At 32.1% G+C, this 17,317-nt stretch overlaps 1 protein-coding gene across 3 annotated transcripts in view; it reads left to right on the top strand.

Moving 5' to 3' along the window:
* Positions 1-211: 211 nt before the first annotated feature.
* The window catches only part of LOC123561867 (atrial natriuretic peptide receptor 1-like), a 60,246-nt gene continuing 43,140 nt past the window's right edge, over positions 212-17,317 (top strand). Inside the window, exon 1 of one of the 3 annotated variants that reach the window (XM_053552807.1) lies at positions 212-953. In XM_053552807.1, coding sequence (XP_053408782.1) covers positions 783-953 — 171 coding nt within the window. In that variant the 5' untranslated portion in view covers positions 212-782. Of the gene's footprint in view, positions 954-6,151; positions 6,302-17,317 lie in introns of those variants that run through there. The other 2 variants (XM_053552808.1, XM_045354534.2) reach the window with 2 other exon arrangements.

Raw genomic sequence — 17,317 nt, 5'->3', positions numbered from 1 at the left:
ATTTAGAAAAAAAAAACAACAGGTACAGTATGTAATAATGTTTAGCTTTTCTTACATAGACCACATACAAACAATTATCATCTGATATGAGATTTAAAAATTCACAAAAATGATAGAATGGCTTTTCTCATTTTCGCTCTTAATTTAGACCCAACCGAATGATTACCGTCGTCTCAATCTATCAAGTTCGTGTCCGTAACAGTGGGAACATTGAAAGTGATATGTTACTTGCAGGAACTGAAAACAATATCGATTGAAATAATCTCTTTTGATGTGACGTGATTTTTGGACAGTGCATGATCATGGGATAAACAACCTATCAAATTCATAGAGTGGTGGCAGAATCTGCTTCTCGTGCATGCATTTGTTGTTTTTATAAACTGCGTGGATTTTATAAAGATTTAAAAGATAGTTTAGAGCTTGATGGATAAGAACGGTTTTATTTGAAAATGAAACAAATTTTAAACTGAACATATGTAATTTGCTTTAGACAGATCAACCCTGTGATATATTGTATGAATTTTTTTTATAAATATTGCAATGGAAGGATAATGTTGAAACGGACTAAGGTATTCGTACGTAATCAAGCAACGTTTTTTATAACTTTTATAAATATGATCTGTGCCGCTCCTGTAAAATATTTCTAAGCCTTCGTGTTCGAGTTATTAAGTTTAAAACTATTCTTAGACGTTTATATTTGACTCAACGATACCTATGCTGTGTGATGATTTCACTTTCAATTTAAATTTAATTTTAGCTGCTTGATAATAGTACATTTAACTATGAAATATCCAGTATTTTGTTGCATCTATATGTGTTCAATTATTATTGCAACAAATATGATTGGACAATGTCAAGGTCGGACATTATCTCTTGGAGTGCTTGTTCCTTATAGCGGTGCGAGATCATTTGGGGACGAGTTAGACGTATCAATGGATTTAGCGCTGAAAAAGGTTAGTAGAAGAGAGACCATGAATTTGATGGTATTCTGTGAAATATAAGTTAATATATAAATTGATCAATAACGCTTCAAGGCTTTCAGACATTAAAATCAACCATTTATTATATGCTAATATTATGATAAACAAGATATTAAATTATTGCAAGTTTTTGTACTAGACGATGACTGCCCTCTGTGATCAGTGACGTTACACCATTTTCTAGATAATTAGCATATATGAAACTCATTTCACCCAAGAGCTGCACCCTGAAAAAAGTTATATAAAATGTTAAAACATATTTCTGATACGACTATAGATAATACAAAAAGCCTTAAACTCCATACAGGTGACATTGAGTTATTGCGATTTTCTTTTTTCAATAGCTGGTATTGCTGACTTGCCCATCTTTAGATCTTGTTCAGGGGCCTCCGTGGCCGTGTGGTTACGGTCGCTGACTTGAAATCACTTGCCCTTCATTGATGTGGGTTCGAGCCTCACTCGGGGCGTTGATTTCTTCATGTGAGGAAGCCATCCAGCTGGCTTACGGAAGGTCGGTGGTTCTACCCAGGTGCCCGCTCGTGATGAAATAGTGCACGGAGGGGCACTTGGGGTCTTCCTCCACCATTAAAGCTGGAAAGTCGCCATATGACCTATCATGTGTCGGTGCGACGTTAAATCCAGAAAAAAAAGAAAAGATCTTGTTCAATATTTATCCTTAAATATTAACACTTTTTGCTATATTTGGTATTTTGGCTTCAAATTTCAAATTAACACTGTAAGCATTAACATGTTTGTATTACATGCTCGTTTCTGGTGATACTGTAACCGTTTTCGGCAATCTCTGGTTCATGATCAGCTACATTTACGTATTGCATTACGAGAGAATGCAATCATAAGGATATTGCCGAGTGTCGAGTACGGGTCCATCACCTTAATCTTATAGTGAGCTAACGAAGACTTTCTTTATATATGTCTTTGAATAAAATCATTGTTTAGAATTCAGAAACAAAGGATTAATAGTTGAAACTTGATAACTTGTACTCGCTTATCTCAAAATTCAGGCTATCTCGAAGACATTTTCAAGTCCTGTCCCGAAAACATGAGTACAAAATATCATATTTAAGTCAAGGTACCAAATTTCAACTCAAAAATAATTTTATTCATTTTATCCAAGATGAAAATCACTTTTCGAGACAACGTTATCAAAGATTATCATCTGCATTCTTGACGACATCCGCCAAACTTTTGGCTGTTCTGTATAATTCATCTTCCAGCGCATCGCGATGAAGTTTGAAGCTATGAACTAATAACTGTGACGTTCAAACAGTAATTGTGTTGTATAATAACGTCACAGTTTCATCTTTCTTTTAGAATCGTGTTGGAATTGTAAATAATTTCAACATAACAACAAGACACGCGCAAAATATGAAGTAATTGGCGTTTTGACATTTTTTTCTTCAAACAAAGTTCTAACGTGTCTCTGTTTGATTTCTAGTTAAACAAAGAAGGTCAAACTATGTATATTCTGCGATAAAAATGGCTGATGCGCGAACCAATAACAGATCAGTTTGAAGTCAATCATGACGTCAAAATGCCACATAATGCCAGATTCATAACTATTCGGATAAATGGGGACCAGTAGATTCTTATCAAAATATTTCAATGAGCATGTAAGAATGAAAAACAATAAAGGCCCTCTAGTGGTTTACCGTCTCCAAGTTACCACGGTTCATTGTTCTGATGCCTAGGTATTTAACCACTCGTGTTGACGCCCTCATGGCTCAATTCCTGCGCATTGGAACTCTGAATCGTGATAAATCAGGCGACACACCACCCGAATGCCTTGATTAATTGATACGTTTACAATGATTAAACAATCGATCCAAAAAAATATTACGGCTTTGCTTAAGGAGGTAGGTTACCTTTATATTTGTATGTGCGCATGTCCAACCGGAAGCTAACGTGACGATTTACGACGATGTTTACGACAAACTAAATGTGTTTGTATATTCATTCTTCTGAAAACAAATCATAGACCTGTCTTCGATCTGACGCTTTATAGTTTAATAATGCAAAAATAATGAATAAATTGCCGCAGAACGCTTCAAAACAATGTTGCCTTAAAATGACGTTATTGACGTCATGACGTTACGTGTCAGTTACCGCGCAAAATAAATAGCTTTTATCTTGAAAGTACGTAATTCTGTGCATTTTCTTTATTCAAACTATTTTCAAATAACTATTATTTGCTGAAATATTCTTTATGAGTCTTTTGCTCTGAATAATAATCAATATTTTGCTTCTTTTATGTAGTTATATTGAAATGTTATGCGGAATGTAAGAAAATGGATGATGGTAACCAATGTTATTTGAAATATAGTTGGGTGAGAGGTTACTTGTTACGGCCATTTTCAAATACAAAATCTAGCAGTTTGATTTGTAATACCTATTTTTCAGGTTCCGTTGATAATTTGTTACTTATATACTAAAACTAAGATCTAAAATTGTTCAAATTTCAGTAGAAAATTATGGTTTCTTGAATTGAATTGATGTTACCATGGAAACGAAGCCCGTGACCTATGTATCTAAATGTAAAATTCAAAAGCGTTGACACTAGTCTATTTAAGAAACACAGCTTCGGCTTTTTATTTTCATTTCAACAATATCCATGAGAATAGTAGTAGCATGCTGAACGATTTTCCATGAAAAATGCAAGACGAAGGGTACTGCTGTAAGTAATCTAAGCTTAGAAATTTGTTTGAATAAATGCAGATAACACGAAAATATAACTTACGTTAGAAATAATATGATTTAAAGCTACATCAACTAGAAAGATAATTTTATTCAATATTATTTTATAAGAAATTACGACAAAAAGCAAGATATAAGCCATTTTAAACATCTCTGTTGCCATGGTTACTTTAAACATTAAGAAAAATAGGGTACCATGTATAGTGCTTGGTATTTTGCTAATAATATTACCCAAATATTCCATGTTGGTCATTAACAGAATGGCACTGAAGCCCTCGAAAACCCCTATTTTTATACATAGTTGTTTAAAAATGAGAGAAAATGTGTTACCATGGAAACACGAGCCCCGCGACATATACATTTTAAGCTTATATTAGAAAGCTAACGTGCATACTAGTAAAATTATAGATTATGCGGACTTCTACGAATATCAATGAAACTGAAATACACTGAAAAGTGTTAAATATCCGTATTTTCCTTCTTCTTTCAATATGAAATACCTTTGGAGGGTCATGTTCTTCAAACCTGGATAAAAACTGAACTTGAAGGGACAGAGACAAACGAAACTGAGATTTTAACAGTTAAAACTTCATATTACACGAAATACAAAAAGATGCTGCGGTTCAACTAATTTGAATTTACCCTTGTAACAAGGTAACCTACCTCCTTAAGAATGATGGGGAGGGATGGAGGGGAGGTGGATCCTGTTGAATGTTTGTTGCTGGAAACAGTATTGTTACTTTGTCCTTGTATGTTTTTGTTCTCTCTCTCTCTCTCTCTCTCTCTCTCTCTCTCTCTCTCAGAGCGTTTAATACAAATTAGAAAATATTGATGGGTAATATTGTTTTGACAATATTTAAGACTGATGTAGTTGCAAATAATATCAAACATTAACTGACAATATACCAATCACTTGGTGACAATGTACTAATCACTTGGAAAAAATATTTTAATTGGTAAATTTTAAACAACAAGAAACCATTGCAAAACAAGAGGTACAGAAATGTCATCGAATCTATAGTCACTCATATAGCCATACAAAATCTGAAACGTTTCCTACGCACAAAGTACTCATGGATACTTTGTGAATTATCTAAAAGGACTTTAAACCTACAAACATCTTACAAAATAACTGAACAAATATTAAAACAATCTTTTTGAAGAATATTTCCTAAATTTATATACAAGTTTGCAGCTTCTTCTCCAATTTAGTGAAACAATCTTTCATCATTTATCCTTAAAACAATACCAAAATACTAATAAAAATAACAGCAAATTCCTTCCACATGCAATAATGTTTTCATTATTGAAACGCACTCTACACCATATTTGATCAATCGCCTCAGGAAGAACTGCAAAGGAATGCAATCGTTTAGTCACGTTAATGCATTGTTTTGCTGGAATTTAAAGACTCACGGTGACCAGTTCAGAAGAAAGAGACAATGAATAGAAATCACGTTTTAGAAAGGTAACGAGAGAAAATGTTTAGGTAATAGTCAATACCTGGTTGTTGGCCTCCATACGCTTTCAGTTCGCTAACGTATTTCATACCAAAATGAACAGTACTTAAGCGCAATTAAGTTCATGAGGATTCTGTGTTTTCACAATTCAGACTTTATGATAAATTGAAATACCTTAAAATAGTACAACAGTTGGTGATTATTCTTATATGTTAATAAAAATATCTGATTTACAAAAACACATTTACACATAATACAGTCAATATAATACAAACCCTTTCGTCTGGAAAAGCTTGACCACTTAATCTTTTATTAAAGTAAACCTACCACAAGATTCCCTTATTGCTAAACACAAGTGTTAAAAATTGTCTCATTTATTAACTATTCATCAAGAACAAACGCAGTGACAATTACTTTCGCATCAGTTATAGGCCTGTAAAGGAGAATTTTATGAATAATGTTATGGCAGACACTGAAAACAATATCGACTGGAGTAAGTGCTATTTGAATATCAGAAAACTTTGGGGAAGTAACTGAGACGGATGTAGGTCTCCTAATATGTCGAAAGTGCGTGCTAGATTCTCTTATAGATTTATAAATGATGACTTGTGCATTTCTCAAGAAATTAATCTCAAAGATTTAAGGCAATAGGATGAAACAGTGTTATGAACTTGCGATGAAGTATCAAAATAAAAGCAATAAGACATTTGAAGCGGCAATGCCTTCTTAAATATAAATATCAATTCAAACAACTTTAGTTACATTGTGAATCGAATCAGTTTTAAAATAAATTTAAATTTCATTGTTTAACATCAAAATGGGAAGCGGCCTCAGTGCATATAGGTAAAATAAACAGAGATATTTTTTCGATCATCCCTCAGTTTACAGCTGCGATATGATATTGGTATTTGCAGCAAAATTTAGTTTAAACTACAAGGTTAACTATAGAACGCTCTTCAAATAATCTTGCATATTTAAGTTATGGTAAAATACAAGGCGTTATGTCGTTTGTGTTCGTGTGTTATTGTTACACTTATGACTAAGTTGTGCCAAGGTCGATCGTTCACTATGGGTGTTCTTGTTCCGTGTAGTGGTGCGAGATCATTTGGGGACGAATTGCAAGTAACAATGGAGTTTGCGCTCAAAAAGGTAGGTCAGAAATAAACCTTAAAGATCATGTAGTTTAAGAAATAAAAGTTGTCTAGTAATTGAGATAATATATAATTTGAAAGGTTGTAAATATCAGTGTAAGGTAACTTTGGTAGTTTCTTCCTTAGTTTTTAACAGTAAAGTAGCTTTGGATTACAGATTTTAATCTATACCAATGCCATGCAATTATTTCAGCATAAATAATTGCCAACAGAATATAGCAGAATATACCTAGCAACTTGGTGTTTTGTGCGTTAAAGTAATCAATGCAACGGGTTCTGAATAATATCACACTTGAATGAAAATAGATACTCCCCTCTAAAATCTGTATAACGCATTTTGTAAGAACTTACATATAAATTCAAAATAAATGGTTCATAGCAACAATGTAAAACAGAAATTTGTCTTTTGAAATGAGTTTTATAATGTTTTTGGCCACAGTTATATTAATGCGTCTTTGAATAAAAAAGCATATTAGTGTCATCTTAAAGCACAACTCTTCTACTTTGTCTTAAAGTCAATGTCTTTTTTCACTTTTCGTGGCCCTTACACGAGCCGCACGTCAAATAGTATAAAATGTAGAATATTATAAAGATATATAGACAAACAGTATCATAGCTTTATCATATTCTAAGAGTATGTTAAAAATCACGCACATTTCATTAGATGGACAACTTTTGGTTGTTGTTTTTTATCACATAAAAGTTAATTAAGTTAGCTAACCAAAAGTAATTCAAACTCTCTAAACTAACGGCTGAAAAGTTTAACAAATATGAACTGTAATGTGTGTATAAATAGGAAGATGTTTATTGACGGGATTCATGCTGTTTTTTATCTGTTACTGATCATGCTTAACATAGGTGTGGTTTCTAGAGAAATTTACTATGAAATGCATCAACATTTTAGCAGTATTTACTACAGGCAAAAAGATAACAACAACAAAAAAAACTTTATTAGCAATATCCACATAATATGTCTTTGGCTAATGAACAGATATAATACTAATAAAAATTGTAGGAACATGAGTAAACATTACACGTCTGTTTATGAATTTTATTAATAAAAATAATTCATAACAATGATCTTAACTAAACTGTTATATTGATAAATGTACAAGTATTTATTACAGTTTTCTTTTTTTATGTCATTAATCTGTTGAATAGCTGCATGTTAGACCATAAAATGTGTAGTATATACTTTGATCGAATATTAGAATATTTGCGGCAAGTCATTAAAATTCTACAACATTGTCGTTACAATCTCTACAAATTCTATTAGCTCTACTATTAACTTAGGTTTACAACCTGAACTTTTAATATCTATGGAAGATAATTTTGAACGAACATAATAAACATAAAGATGTAATAGAACGAAAACATGTATACATTTTTTGTAAGTTGCTAACAAACTATACGACAGCAAAAACAAATTGTACAAAAGTGTAAGGACTTCCGTATGTAATTTATTTTCGGGAATATCAATGAGAAAGAACGATATTTGTCTTCTTAAATAGGATCTATTCATCGGATTTTTCTCAGTAGTTTTTTTAGCAACTGGTATATGGGTTACAGGATTCTATCCTGTATATTCATGTTACCCTTTTTAACAATGTATAAATAAGATACTATCTCTATTTAAAAGTAAAGCAAAGTTAGTTCAAGGTAATACAATGTCTAAATATTCAGATGGTAGTAATTAACAATTTAATGCAACTTGTAAGCATCAGGATTCCGTTCTGGTATTGATACCTGTTGGCAGAATACATTTTATTTTTAACTCTTAATTAACATTGCCAGCTTAAATCATGTTTAACAGGTGAATTTCTGAAAATTGGAATGTGTCTGGGTTGCTACGTCTCAATGAATTAGAATGCTTATCTTATGAATCCGTAATTAATTCCAGGAACTTCTGTTTTGATTTACACTTGTTTGCATGTTGTTGATGGTTTTGATATAACTAAATATATAATTAGGTAGTGATAATAACTACTGACAGATCTGAACAAATCAGTGTCAAACTTAATATTCCAGATGTCAATTTAACAATACAAACGGTAAGAACTATAGGCATATTAAACAATACAAACTGTCTCAAATTATATTCATGTACACTTTCTGAACTTATTTATGTACTATTTAACAATCGGATGTTAATTCAATATTGAAAACTGTCACAACTTATTCATGTACAATTCAACAATCGGGTGTAAATATTAAAGAATGTTTAAATTCATTCATGTACAACTTAACAATTGGTTGTAAATTTAATATTACAAGTGTCTCAATTTATTCATGTACAATGTAGCAGTCGGATGTAAAGAGATTACGAACTGTCTCAACATTATACATGTGCTATTTAACAATCGGATTTTAATTTAATATTACATACTATCACAACTTATTCATGTACAATTAAACAATTAGATCCAAATTTAATATGACAAATTGTCTTCACTTTGTTAATGTACACGTTAACAATTGGGTTTAAATCTTTTACATTTCCACCTGCCTCAAATGATATATATACTAGTAAATTCTAACAATCGGGGAGAAATCTGCACACACACTCAGGTATTTACTCGCAGACTACCTGCTATTTTTTGTATTTTATTGAACAATTTCCCAAAGGTACAGGTGATATGCACTTTCATTGAAAGAAAATTGCGTATACTAAATACTTGTACGGCTGTGAAAAGAAATTGTATGAAACCAGAAACAAGTGCCTGTTTATTTTTGGAACAAGACTATAAAATAAAAAAAAACATTTCATTAAGATAATTTCTTCCAGGAAAGTTATTTTAACAAATACTAAACACGAGATAAAAATAACTTTACAATAAATGTGATGCACAGCATTTTTCAAAGATAAACTAAACCCAAATTTCGTATCTGAAAAAATAAACAATTACTAAACATAGTTTATAAATACAGTTAAACGGATGATAGATATTAATACTACTGCGTAATAAAATTGTACACACTTAATACTTGTACATACACAGTTTAACACAGTATAACTGTGTACTACCACTAAAACGTTTTTCTTAACAAATGATACTTTTATTCTGAATGTCGCTGTACATACAAAGTTAATTTCTATATATTTCTACATTTGAATTCATTTATTTGGGTTTTACGGCACACCAACACAGTTTATGTTATATGGCTCCAAACAGGACTACACATTTTGGTTTCACATCTCATTTACATCGAAATAAAAACATGAGGTATGGATCAAAATTTGCATACCTGCTGGAATCACAGAGTTACAGCAAAACCAAGTGTTAAGACCCTATTAGTCGCCTCTTACGATCATGCAAGGGTAAGGCAGTGGTTCCAATTCTTTTCATAAAAAGATCATCCCAGAACCACATGGGGCTTCTACATTTGAAGTAAATATCTCAAAATTGAATATTATAGTGAAATATATGCATTTGATATCTTTAATATAAATCTTACTAACTTGTTTTGTTTTACACAATATGTCTACGTTACTTGTATAACGAATTAAGACACTCGACCTATAAATTTTAAACATGCAGGGCGTTTTACACAAATAAATTACATCATTTTAACAGGATACCTATAATACTGAAAAACAGGTTTTCTGATGTTGTCAAATTAACAAATAGGAACACGGAAATTTAAGTACATTTAGGTTATCATAACAAGGTGGGGTGTCCATAAAAAAATCAGGAAATGCCCATCATAGATAGTCTAGAACCAGACAAAACGTGATGTAACTGGCGCGTTTTGCACTTTTTCTTAAGAGAAAAATGATATTTTAACATTGGTTCGTTTAATGCTGATAAGTTATACATGCACGTACAAAAACCTGCTGCCGTAAGTTTTTGCAGGTCTAGGCATCAGCTAACTAAATAGCTTGCTTCCTGTATTTATGCAAAATGCACAAACTTCTAAAGGCCCATTGTAAATGGCTGTAACCTACACCTTTGACAGTGACGTCTGAAGGACAAAAAAGGTTCGTGAAACATTGTCAGACCATGAAATACTGTAAATCAACTAAGGCATAAGACCCAAATTGTCGAGGTCGTAATTACGAATTTAATAGTTCAAATATTGCGAATGCTACAAAATAGGTCTTCTGTGGACAGGTTATTATCGTCGTCGATTTGGAATTACACTTGTGTGTGGTTGAAACTTCTTTGCAGATGTAGAATTCTTTCAGATGAGAATATGATCCAAGACGGGGTTCGTTTCTACCAAGGTGCACGACTGTGCCTTAAGTAATGGCTGGAGAAGCACCAATAGGGTCTTCTGCTGGAATGTCACCATGTGACCTTACACTGTAGCATTTTAACCTCTACATACATAACGCAAAGATACACTGATGCATGAAAAGATAATATATTTTAGTTTGATTCATTCAGTTTACAATGCGTTATGTTATTTTTAGTGTGTTACGTACACTAATAGGGTGACCCTTATGCAAACTGGTATTAAAATTATGTAACACGTTAGCATTGAAATGATTTGCCCTTTATTTTTCATTATATTACATATTACTTGTAATTGATTATTTATGTCTGTACTGCTATTTTTCTTGTTGCTGCTGATGATGATGCAGATGGTGATAATGATGATGATGACTGTTATTATTATAATTATTATTTTCAAATTTTAAATGATACCTAGTGTTATCATAATGAAATTTGCATAGTTTGTAAGAAGCAGGAGGTCGCTTCGGATATGATCAGTAATTGCATTTCGATTTCATATTGTAACATCGCACGAGTGCTTTCTTTCCTTATGATAACAGTATGCTAGTTATAATATTTAATATATATTGTCGGGGTATGTTATGTAAAAACATATTTCCATAAGATTTTATTCATGGAATATAACCTTTTATCATGCTGTACATTTTATAAAGTACTTATGCACTATGAAGTAACAGCCTACCAAATTCCAATTTCAGAATTTCCGTCTGTTAAACAAAATACGAGCCAACAATTTAAATTTGCAGTGAAAAAAATAAAATGTATACTGCCAACAGGAATAAGGGAAGAACAAAACCCTAATGTGCATAATTTCTATTGTGTTGTTGAATATTTCCATGGAAACATTAAAGCATTTCGTATTATCTGTAGCTAGTTTTGTCAGTACCGATTATTAATACAACTTTTATTGTTTGGTTTTGTTTGTTTGTTTTGAGTTTAGCGTCGTTTCTCAACATAAGTACAGTTATGTAACTGCGCGGGGGTAAATATACTACGGGTTTCTGTGCGAGTTTTAACTTGTTCGCCGCAAGTAACTCCCAACTTCTCCGCATGAATCAGATATGGAAGACGAATGGTTTCAGATACAATTTCTTTTATCAAATCGTCACGGAGAACATATGCCTCGCACGGGTACCAAACTCAAAACCCTACTATCCGTAGATCTGCGCTAAGCGGGTGGATTGTACATCACTTTTTACTTTTGATATACCCACCTTGGTTGGTCAAATATCCTTGATAATTTGTAACATTTTTCTTCTGCAGTTCAGTGCGTGTCTGCTGGGGGGGGGGGGGGGGATGGTGTGTGGGGTGGGGGGGGGGGGGGGTGTTGAAATTTAAAACAAAATACCTCGACCATAATTTTTATAGGTGATCATATACTTTTTCTATCCTATATCTACTAACCAACATATTTGAAGATCATATTTTTAGTTCGTACTGATACGGATTACCATTCACAGTTGCCTGAAAACGTGCTTTTAGAGTTATCATAGTGGGCTGTTTGTATCCATTTAATTCAAAGAAACAATTCTATTTATATTAAAAGATTATGTTTAACAATAACACGCGCATAAAATGTGATGTAACTGACGTTTCATATTTTTATTAGAAAAAAAAAACAACAATTTAAGGATGATAAGCAAAGTGCACTCCAACGGTTTATCAAGGTACATAAGTGCAAAACAAAACAGTTGCTGATTTTTTTGTGGAGGAAAAAAAATAAACATTTTTTTTTGTGCTGATTTTGTTCTTTCTTAAAGTGCTAACTACAAACTGGAAAATATTTGTGACTTGTCTAATTGCATGTACGACAAGAACATCTCTCAAATTTTAAACAGTTGCAAATATTCACCAAACTATCTTTTAATGTTGTAACAGATATTTTGTTTTTAAAAATAGCGATAAATTATTGTTTACTAATAAATTGTGAAATAAAATTGACAAGAATATCTAATCTAGTTCACTTACGACTGGTAGAGATACCAATCAACCACAGATTTTTTCAGAGTGTTTAACTATTCAGCGCATAGACCTACCTCGTTTATGCAATATGGTTGGTCTCATCAATTTATTTTTTGTGCTAAAGGACAAGTATAATATATATTCTAACAGATCTCTGGTTATCGTCTTTTAACTGACAGGAGATAAACAAAAGATCAACACCTTATCTTACAGTGTTCCGATTGGACAATCGTGACTTTTTATTTAATACTAAACCGCGATGCACGATGGTACGATGATGAAAACGCGATGGCGCGATGGCACGATGATGAAACAACGATGGTATGATGGTGAAAACGCGATGGCACGATGATGAAATCGCGATGGCGCGATGGTACGATGGTGAAATGTCGATGTAATATCGCGTTTTCGTCATCGTACCATCGCGTTTTCACCATCGCACCATCGTGCCATCGCGTTTTCATCATCGTACCATCGTGCCATCGCGTTTTCACCATCGTACCATCGCATTTTCACCATCGTGCCACCGCGTTATCATCATCGTACCATCGTGGTTTCACCATCGTACCATCGCGTTTTCATATTAAATATTTTAAATGACTGAAATTGAAAAAAATACAAAGTGTATTGGTAAGCAGTTTAATTCGAACAAATACACAAACTCTCTTAACAGATGACTTCTTATTCCTAGCTCGATATAAATATATGTTTTAATCATCTTATATAACAGGTGCGTTATTGATTTTAGATTGCAACTGAAAATGCTATGTCTCATTTCTAAGCCTACAAGTACTATAAGAAAATTTGATGTATGTATGCAGGTAAGTCGTTGTCTGAATGCATAAACGCGATTAGTGGTAGATTTTAAGAAACTGATATTTTATGAGTTTCTAAATATTGATGTACATGCCACATAGAATTGTCTTGGTCGCTTTAAATTCCTTTGGATGATTCTGTTCAAATTTTAAAACAAGATATGAATTCAGTATATATATTCAGAATAAAGAGATGGCGCACATCCTTCAAGCTGGACAAAATGAAACCTTGTTCCTGATCTTAAAATAATGGAGGTTTCTCGTTATACCTTAAAGAGGCATATACTGTAAAATGTTGAATTATAAATGCCTCTTCGAGATAAATGAAACTTGCTTTAGTGGTAGATTTTATATATTTTTTTCTCTGTTTATACGGTTATCATAAAATTCTAATACTATACAGATAAAGTAGACATATGATCTATACGTAGTATGTCATATTTCATATTATTGTTAAAATGTGTCTTTACTGTTCATTAGCCAAATGCAAGCTATTGTCGATATTTGCTAATACAATATTGTTATTGTTGGTACAAATCGACTTTCACCTAATATAGATAAAGAAAAAACGTATTCATAATGACGTCATAATGATTTTGCAACTGATTTGATAACAAATAAATTGGTTCAAATTGGATTTAATAATTAGACTATTGCTGCCTTTTAGATTCGGTAGATATGAGAATTAATTTATCTTGGAAAAGTTGTATTGTTCAACATCGACCTTTACCCTCAGTCATTGTCGCATTTCCCAGGGCGATAATAAGAGATTATTATAGATGGCTGGTGTGACTTAATGCGATATTGGCATAATAGGAGAGGTATTGCCTGTTGTTTAACTGGTATTTTTTTTTGGCAGCTTCTTTTAAAGGTACTAATCAGATACTTTAAGAGTGTTATATTTGTTTGGTTAAGTAATTAAAATATTGGCATTTTTCTACAAAAGAAATAAAAAAAATCATTCCTTAAAGTCATAACAGTCCTTTTGATGGAAACATCTGTGGTAAATTTTGAAAACTGAAAAACTCGTCTAATTTTACAATATTAGACTACAATGATCGTAATCATATAACATAATTTCCCACAGAACGAGGATTAACAAAAACTTAAAGAGTTGCGAGGATAACTTTCTAAATCTTCAATTTAGAAACAAAAAGGTAATTGTTGTGTTATGGCGCCAAAAGATTAAGTGCAGAATGGTGATATAAGCCTTTGTACTGTTTTTTTATGCCAATATCTAGAGATGGCATTTTTTATTTTGATTTTTAAACGAATTATTTAAATACATTTTAAAAATCATGGACAGTTAAACACGTAAACTGTAATGCAATTACACATCAAACGGTTGAAATACTAATAACAATTTCTAAAGAATTTAAAAGGAGGAAAAATTTAAATGCCCTGAAAATTAAAAAAATGGTTATCTTGTTTTTGAACAGAGGTGACAAAGTACTTCACGTTTTATAATATCGTGCCGTATACAATGTCGGAAAACATGTATCAAAGATAAAGAACAAAAAAAACTAATACACTATAGGAGACTACATTGAGAGTTTTGCACTTAAAACAACATAATTACCATTACAATTGTTACCGAAATACAAACCAATAATAACGCGAGTAAAAATCTTTCCGCTGTTGTATAAATTTTACATTTTTCGCTTTAGTTCAATTTTCTTAACGTTCAAGTTAAATCGAGGGTGTGGAATTAAAGAAAATACATATCAAAAAATCTTATGCAGTCTTAGGACGCTGCTTTTGTTGGTTAGATTTGACAGTGATTGGTATTGCTGCTACTACAAAAAACACGTTAAATTGCCTGTGTAATGTAAATGTTTGTTAGCTTAAACCTAACTCCTACGCCTGAATTGAAGTAATAACTTTTGAACAGAAAGATAATTTCCGTCTGAATATTTAAAGGCTTAAAGAGCTAAAGGCTTAAAGAGCTTACGACATGCAAATGAAATAATGAAAGTCAAATGGTATAACACTGTAATTTGTTTTGCTCTTTAGTCCCCGAGTTTGAGGCATAATTTTAAAGACAATATACAAATACATACAGTTTATCTTAATTTTTGTTTGGTCCTTTTGCCTCTCCTGACATAAAATATATATGTATTGTCCGACAGGCAAATCCAGAGCGTAAATGCTAAATAAGGTTGTGCGGACTTACATGTAATATTTACTTTACGAAAAACAATTAAGAGACACAAAACCAATGTTTGCAGTGAAACGAAATTCACCATAATAGTATTAAATATTCTGCAGCTTACATAGGATTACGGCATCGTCTAATGCTATTTCGGCACAAAAATTGCCGGTATTAATATCCTTACCCTAAAGCTGAAAGACCACTTTTCATCATTCCTTGAACAAACAAGGGTAGTTGAAACATTCTGAATTTTGACAAATAACGGATATAACCTCATTCGATGGTCAAAGATGTAAGTGGAGACTACTGCGTTGGGAATTGGGTAGCGTTTGTCTGAAATTGCTAGTAAAAATAAGCATTATTATAAACATTGTTTAGTACTATACGGGATGTATTTGGACTTTCCTGTTAAACTATTTAAGAATTCCAGCTAGGGACTCTTCCAAATATATCTCTATCTATTTTGTACATAATGTTTTAAATAACCTTATAATGAAATATTTATAATTTCGTCTTAATATGAATTTTACTTAAACGTTCAAATCTATTTTGCATGTGTAGCTTTAACAGAGTCAAAATTAAATGCATGACAAAGGTAAAAACAGCTCTTTCGTAATTCAGCGATAAGGCTGAAAAGAAGACAAATATCTGAATAACCTTGTTTGCGTCAGCTTTGTTTTCTGTGTATAAAAACATATTTAGAGAGAATTCAGTTATCAGGTCTTCTTGTGACAAGTAATTGGCAATTTGCATCTTATGAATACAACTTTAAAATAGTTTAAACAGGCAAACTTTATCTTGCATTTAGATGGATCTTATTTGAAAATACAATGAAAAAAAGAGCATCGATAATGTGTTTCTGTAGCAACGTAGAAGCAGCGTATAACAAAATGGTATGAAAAATTAAATACGTAAAAGCAATTTTGCTGTTTACAATCTAAGAAGTAACTGACCTTTTACCCTGAGTGTAAATGAACTTTGAAGTTGATCTGCTTATTTTGTGACAATGTTTTCCTTAATTTGAATAGTTGACATAGAGGGTGGTATCAGAAACTTTTAAAATTCTTAAACTGTCTTATTTTTCTTGATTCTATCGTCAAAACAATTCAGAACGGATGTTTTCAATTATAAAAAAAAGATTGTATTTTTGTAAAAAAAGAAAACAGTCATTTGAGACATTTCAAGTTTGATTGTATTTGATGATGGACTGATATAAAACATTCCAGATATCCTACCAAATATGAAAATCAGCATTCTACTGTACTTGTTTTCGAAAACAAATTCTCCAAATATAATTATTCATCGGCTGGAATTTTCACAAATGAGAATAGATATTACATGTATCCCTAAAAACAAAATCTTTCAACAACAGCAGCTAAGGGCCTTTAAACTTTATCTTTGAAAGGTTAAGGGTTTTTTTCACCAATTTTTTCCATCGGCTAGAATTTCCTCAAACGAAAATTGATAATATCTCTTAAAAACAATTTTTTTAAACCACCGCAATTAAGGGTCTATAAACTTTGTGTTAAAAAAAAAATCACAACCAAACACTGATTTACGTTCAGCATATTCCAGCATTTTTTGCCTGTAAAATACGGTTACAGCAATCATTTTACAACAATAAGCTGAAATTTAGCATCTTAAATTTTAGTCCAAATGTCAGACTTAAGTATTTGTGAAATTGGATAAAGAGTGTGGTAATAGAAGAGCTCCTTTCTAATTTTTAAACAATTAATTTGATTACGGTTTGGGGAAAGGCATCACTTACTTGGTCGCTGCCATGTCCGCTTACGCGGTACACCCATATATAGATCCGTTTTTCACAATATTCTGAAACAGAACTTAAA

Source organism: Mercenaria mercenaria, chromosome 10, assembly GCF_021730395.1.
Source record: "Mercenaria mercenaria strain notata chromosome 10, MADL_Memer_1, whole genome shotgun sequence".
NCBI classification, from domain to species: Eukaryota; Metazoa; Mollusca; class Bivalvia; order Venerida; family Veneridae; genus Mercenaria; species Mercenaria mercenaria.
This window is presented reverse-complemented; position numbering and strand designations above follow the sequence as displayed.